The sequence below is a fragment of the Aedes albopictus genome, chromosome 3 (assembly GCF_035046485.1).
Source record: "Aedes albopictus strain Foshan chromosome 3, AalbF5, whole genome shotgun sequence".
NCBI lineage: Eukaryota > Metazoa > Arthropoda > Insecta > Diptera > Culicidae > Aedes > Aedes albopictus.
In genome coordinates this window covers 64858415-64865216 of record NC_085138.1, presented here as the reverse complement: position 1 = coordinate 64865216, position 6802 = coordinate 64858415, and the positions used below count along the sequence as shown (strand labels likewise).

Genomic DNA, 6802 nt, shown 5'->3' with positions numbered 1-6802 from the left:
ATTTGTTTTAGCTTGGATGTCTGTTATCTGTTACGATAGTTTTTGCCTTCGTATATTGTGTGGCAGGTACATAGCAATTAGCAAATAAAAACAATTAGCCAAGTGCAACGCTTAAAATACAGCTTTTACGAAACCAGGACCATTTGTAATCCAGCTGTGACATCACGTTTAAAACCAAAAATTAATGAAAATGGTGACTAAGACCTGGAAGGTTAGAAATGAGTTTACATATTGTTGGTGTAACCCGTTCGATCAAGGTAAAGTTTATAGAATACTTACCTTACTTACCGATCAGGCTAAGGTCGGGGTGGCCTCTGCTGTACATAGTAGCCGTCTATATTCCACTCGGTCCATGGCTCTCCAGTTTCGCACTCTGCGTAGGGTCCGCAGATCGTCCTCCACTTGGTCGACCCACCTAGCTCGCTGCGCACCACGTCTTCTTGTACCGGTCGGATGACTCTCTTGAACCATTTTAGTCGGGTTGCTATCCGACATTCTGATTACGTGACCCGCCCACCGTAGCCTCCCGATTTTCGCGGTATGGACGATGGTTGGTTCTCTCAGCAGCTGATGCAGCTCGTGGTTCATTCGCCTACTCTAAGTCCCGTCTTCCATTTGCACTCCGCCATAGATGGTACGCAACACCTTCCGTTCGAAAACTCCAAAGGCGCGTTGGTCCTCTGCACGTAAGGTCCATGTTTCGTGCCCATAGAGGACGACCGGTCCAATCAGCGTTTTATAGATGGTTAACTTCGTGTTACGGCGAACTAACTGCCACAATGCGCCTCTGAATTTCTCTGCTGGTGTCGTTGTCGGCGGTCACCAGTGAGCCCAAGTACACGAATTCTTCAACCGCCTCGATTTCATCACCGTCGATATAAATTCGGGGTAGCGGGCGCGCTGATTCCTCCCTGGAGCCCTTTGGTATCATGTACTTTGTCTTCGACACATTATTGACTAATCCGATTCGTCAGGCTTCACTCTTTAGTCGGATGTACGTTTCCGCCATCGTCTCAAATTTACGAGCAATAATATCAATATCATCGGCGAAACCAAGCAGCTGAACGGACTTCGTGAAAATCGTCCCACTCGTGTTTATCCCCGCTCTCCTAATTACACCCTCTAAAGCAATGTTGAACAGCAAGCACGAAAGACCATCACCTCGCCGTAACCCTCTGCGAGATTCGAAGGGACTCGATACTCGAACTACGCACATCACTCGATCCATCGTCGCCTTGATCAACCGTATCAGTTTATCCGGGAATCCGTATTCGTGCATAAAGTCTAGTTTCCACTTCGTACGTACTGTGCAAAACGATAGGACAAGTAATGATTCCGCTTCAAAATTCGCAGTTCGCAGATGGCAAGTAAGGAAAAAAGTGTAACACTCATAACGCCTTCCGTGCGAATCAAATGCGGCTGTCACTTTTCCTTGCGGAAAAATAGTCCGCGCTATTATTCCGTAAGGAAAAGTAACGTTTCTCCCCATGGATCAGTTGTCAAAATTACTTGCGGAAAAAGGTGGAATTTTACTTGAGCGCTCTACTTGGCAACAAGAAACTAAGCTAATTCTACCATAGCTGTTCTCGATCGATTGTATCATACGCCGATTTGAAATCGATGAACAAGTGATGTGTGGGCACGTTGTATTCGCGGCATTTCTTCAACACCTGGCGGATGGCGAACATCTGGTCCGTTGTAGCGCGTTCACCCATGAATCCAGTCTGATAATGCCCCACGAAATCTCTTGCAATCGGTGATAGACGGCGGCATAAAATTTGAGAGAGTATCTTGTAGGCAGCGCTCAGTAATGTGATCGCGCGGTAGTTCCCGCAATCCAACTTGTCATAGTTTATAGAATGCTAATATGGAAATTTGAAAACTAAAGAAACCACTACTGCAGCCTTATCAGTTGATTTCGTAAGTAATGTACCATCGCAATCAAGTGTTTGTAAATTCTGACCGGAATACCCTGCGTGCAATGAAATCTTAAACACCATGCACAGATAATGGCAAACATTGGTATAAGATCAGTAGATTCATAACCGCGAGAGGTATTAGTTGTTCTGATCTCAATTGAACCTTTCCAATCAAGTTTTTTCACGACTGAATAGCTGCAATTATGTGTACGAAAATTATCCTTTCCCGGCTAATTGTTGTGTTAATGTGTTACCAATTAGGTCAGTCGGCACCAATTCCAGCATCGCCATGCAGAAACATGTTTAAATACAAAACTCATTCAAGAACTAATGAAACAATAGGTTTTATAACATTGACTGACGTTGATGCAAACGAAAACCTTAGACTTGATGTGCAGATATCAGTGGGAGCCTTGCTGAAAAAGGTGAGATACAAGCATTCACGCACAATTCCAGTGTTGGAAATGAAATATTTCCGTTTCAGAATCAAAAGGCTTATCTTAAGCTATCCAAATCTCTCGAGGCTACGTACTACGACATAGTTCTAAATAAAACAGCAAAATATTGGATCAAATTCCCAGTGCAAGATCCTATTCCGGTGCTAGTGTCAATAGTCCGAAATGGAGAAGAGTTGTGCTCCGGATCACAAATCGAACGGTATCCAGAGACTACTATAAATTTGAGTTATACTATCATTGCTCCAAAATACATCGTTGAGCAGTACGCGATGAAATATTCGTCAATTACTCCAAGAACCACCCGAAGACCCACCACAACAACAACTCTAACGCCTAAACATTTACAAGAGTAAGTATTCTCAGAAGAAAATCAGCTAGCTAAGAGAAAATGCTTCGGAGTGTTTTGCTATAGGGATGTTTTACACAAATATTGATTTAAAATTTGATAATTTCAAAAAAAAAAAAAATTTTTACACGTCGTTATATTTTTTACTTCACTCACAGTAAATTGCAGCATAATAGTTATTTATGTAATAAGTTGCAAAAAGTTGATTTTTTCAGCACGAGTCGTACATTTATTCAACGAGGCTTGCCGAGTTGGATAAATACGAAGAGTGCTGAAAAAATCGAGTTTTGCAACGAGTCCCATACAAAATTTTATGCAATGATTTTTTCATTATACAACTCATTGCAACATTATGCAACTATTTTTCATTATGCAACTCATTTCAGTTGCATAATGAACCGGTACGGAAAAGTAAGTCATTATGATACTGAAATTAGTAGTATAAAATAGAAATTATAATACTGAATTGCATAAAGTGTTTTATAATAGGTATTTATGCAGAGTTGCAAATTGAAGATTTTTACAGCACAAAAAGTATAGGTATATTTTTTCAACTAAAAATGGAAGAATATCTTTGTACCGACTTTTCGAACCCTCTAAGCAGAAAACCCTCTTCGAATCACTTTCGTACCTTTTATTTCCGCCCTATTTTGCTCATCCTTTGACAGATACGCGTATTTCGACTACCACTTGTAATCTTCCTCAGTGTCAGTTATCCAGTTATGTGGTAATGATAAATTCCAATCACAATTGTAATGCTCTATTTATCACTACAGCAATTGCGGCACTTCCAACCTGGTTACGGAGCTCGCCATGAATGGCATATCCACTCGGGCAGGCCAATTTCCATGGGTTGTGCCACTGTTTAAGCGCAAACCAAGAGCAGATCCCGAATACTTCTGTGTTGCGACAATCGTTACGAGTCGGCATTTGCTGACCGCGGCGCATTGCGTTTATGACAAGCGCCCCGAAGAAATTCTAGCTATGCCCGGGAAGCACGACATCTCAGATCTATCCGCCGGAAATGGAGCCATACATGCCGATATACAGAAGATCTCGTGCCACGAAGAATACGAAAGTGCCAGTGATCATCTCGTCGACCAAGACGCGGATATTGCCGTTCTGAGATTGGAAAATAACCTCCGTTTCACGCAGTTCATAAGGCCGATTTGTTTGTGGCGAGATCATAGCCCGTTAAATATAAACAGCGCTCACAAAGGAGTTGTGTCAGGTTGGGGCGAGAACGAAGAAGACAGTTCCACAACCACTCCTTTCTATTACACGAGTACCATTGTTAGTAAGCAGCAGTGCAGCGAGAATTTGGACATCAGCATTCCGAAAAGGGCCAGAGTATTCTGTGGCGATGGAGCAGGTTCTGTCGCTTGCAGAGGAGACTCCGGTAGCGCAATGGTTATGAGTCGCAACAACCGCTTTTATCTGCGAGGCGTGGTATCCAAAGCAGTCCTGGATGAAATGACGTTTAAATGCGATTCCAGCAAATATGCAATTTACACCGATGTTCCAAGCTTTATCTATTGGATAATGAGTAATACTTATGATATTGATGATGACTAATAAACTTATTTCACGTAATGTGACTTGACTACTTTTCTTTTTGGCAACTCAATGCTGCGAACTATCGCGATCCATCACGAGAATCCGACTTCTGGTATCACTCTTCCCAAGTGATACAAAACAGCATAATATTATCACGGCCGAAATAACACACATTATGTGGATTTCACCCTTCACCTTTGCAGCAAAGGCTTTTGCTGAGTACTCAAGTAACATTTCATTTTTTTTAAACTGCCAATAAAACTCTTAGTCCATAATAACCTTCTGAAAACCCCAATAAGAACGCCTTTCGACCAGGTGGACCACACTTCCCGAGCAGGAGCGAATAACTGACACATAACTGCAGTATACCAAAGTCAGGTATCATACCTAGAATAGGTATTGGTAGGTTATGCTGGTACTAAAAATAACTTACTTTGGTATTTTGTAAATATTAATAAAATACCTCATCCAATTATTGGTCTGGTTTTGAGGACTGCATGAAGTATTATTCAATTATGGAAAAATCGCTATTTGTATGAAAAAATCGCCGATTATTATTTAGGTATTGCCATACCTGATGTCATTATTCACGTATTATGCACAGAATACCCACCAGTTATTATTTTAGGTATTTTACCTCTTATGCAGGGCTGCTTAATACCTCATTCAGGTTGTTGGTATTCTGTTTTCCATACCTGAGTTTGCTATTCTTCAGTTATTTCCTCCTGCTCGGGTTGTAGAGGTTTTCAACTCAACATGCGCACTACACATGTTCACATTCTAGAAAATGGGTCGAATCGCACCGATCAAGCAAGTTTCATAATTCCCATGCTATAATGAACTTCTGGTCAAATTTTCAGCTTGATTGATAAAGATTTCGATGTGCTTCAAGTCGATTTGGTAATTTTGGGGTTATCTACACTATAAAAAAATCTAAACTAGTGAACAGAATGGCATACAATAATGGTATAGCTCGAAATCAAAGCTTATCATATTCCACAAGAGTCGATCATACATACTTGTACAATTCTCTCAAGTTTTATCAGTAATAATTCCTCATGTGGTTTCTTCAGAAATTCCTCCAAGGAATCCTCCAGGGATTCACTCAGGAATTCCTTCTGTGATTGTTTCAGAAATAACTCCACGTATTATCTCAAAAATTCCCCCAAAGATTCCTCCAGGAACTCTTCTAAGGATTCCTTCAGGATTTCTCCAAGATTACTCTCTGGAAATTCTCCAGTACTTACTGGGATTTCTTCAGAAACTCCTCCTGGGATTCCCTCAGGAATTCCTCCTACGATTTCTTCCGGAATTCTTCGAGGGATTCCTTCAATGATTCCCCCAGAAATTCATCCAGGGATTCCTCCAGGAGTTCATCCAGGGTTTCCTCTGGGAATTCCTGCAGGGATTACTTCAAGAAAATCTCCAGTAATTCCTCCTGGAATTCCACCAAGGATTCCTTCAGGAATTCATCTAGAGATTTGTCCAGGAATCCCTCTAGAGATTCCTCCAGGAGTTTCTCTATAGATTCCTCCAAGAATTCCTCCTGGGATTCCTCCAGGAATTCATCAAGAGATTTCTCTAGGGATTCATCCGGGAATTATCCCAGGAATTTCTCCAAGGACTCCTCCAGGAATTCCTTCAGGAATTACCCCAGGAATTTCTACAACAATTTCTACAAAAAATTCTCCAGCAATTACTTCAGAAATCTCCAGGATTTGTTCTGGGATTCCTCCGGAAATTTATCCAGGAATCATTCTAGGGATTTCCCCAGGGATTTGGCCTAGGATACCTCCAGGGATTCCTCTAGAGATTTCTCCGGACATTCCTACAGGAATTCCTCCAAGTATTGCTCCATACATACTTTCAGGAATTCCTCCAGGTTTTCCTCAGGTATTTCTCATAATTTCCTCCAGAGATTCCTCCAGGAATTTCTTCAAGGATTCCTCCAGAGTTTCCTTCAGAAATTACACCAAAGATTCTCCTAGAAATTACGCTTGGAATTACTTCAAGACTTACTGAACGAATTTCTTCATAGATTTATCCAGGAATTTCTCACAGAATTCCTCTGGGGGTTTCTCCAGGAATTTCACCAGGGATTCCTTTGGGCATTCTATTCCTTCAGAAATTCCTCCAAGAATTGTTTTAGGGATTTCTCTATGAATTCCTCCAGGGTTTCCTCCTGGAATGCCTTCTAGGATTGCTCCAAGAATTGTTCCAGAATTTTCTCCAGACACTTCTCTAGGAATTGTTTCAGGGATTCCTCCAGGAATTCTTCCACATATTACTCCAGGGATTCCTGCCAAAATTCCTCTAGGAACTCCTGCAATAATTACTCAAGAGATTTCTTCAGAAAAATATCCAGAAAAAATAGAATTCCTCCTAGAGTTTCTCCAAAAATTCCTACAGAAATTCCACCAAGCATTCCTCCAGAAGTTCCTCCAGAAACTTCTCTCAACGCACACTGGGGCAGGATTGAAAATACACGGAAAAAAACCTCTAGCTCGTCGAGATGTCGAGAC

General features: G+C 41.4%; 1 protein-coding gene across 1 annotated transcript; it reads left to right on the top strand.

Moving 5' to 3' along the window:
- The first annotated feature begins 1882 nt into the window (after positions 1-1882).
- Positions 1883-4316, top strand: LOC109415670 (proclotting enzyme). Its single transcript, XM_029862050.2, has 3 exons — positions 1883-2344; positions 2404-2726; positions 3500-4316. Exons 1-3 carry the CDS (start codon positions 2123-2125, stop codon positions 4296-4298), a joined length of 1344 nt encoding a protein of 447 aa, XP_029717910.2. The 5' UTR covers positions 1883-2122; the 3' UTR covers positions 4299-4316.
- Positions 4317-6802: the final 2486 nt, after the last annotated feature.

What these genes read in the sequence shown, in the direction of transcription:
- LOC109415670 (XM_029862050.2), top strand. Translation starts at nt 2,123, where the DNA reads ATGTGTACGAAAATTATCCTTTCCCGGCTAATTGTTGTGTTAATGTGT. An exon ending in TGGGAGCCTTGCTGAAAAAG is followed by an intron (nt 2,345 to 2,403) that starts GTGAGATACAAG and finishes TTTCCGTTTCAG; the next exon opens with AATCAAAAGGCTTATCTTAA. An exon ending in ACGCCTAAACATTTACAAGA is followed by an intron (nt 2,727 to 3,499) that starts GTAAGTATTCTC and finishes TTATCACTACAG; the next exon opens with CAATTGCGGCACTTCCAACC.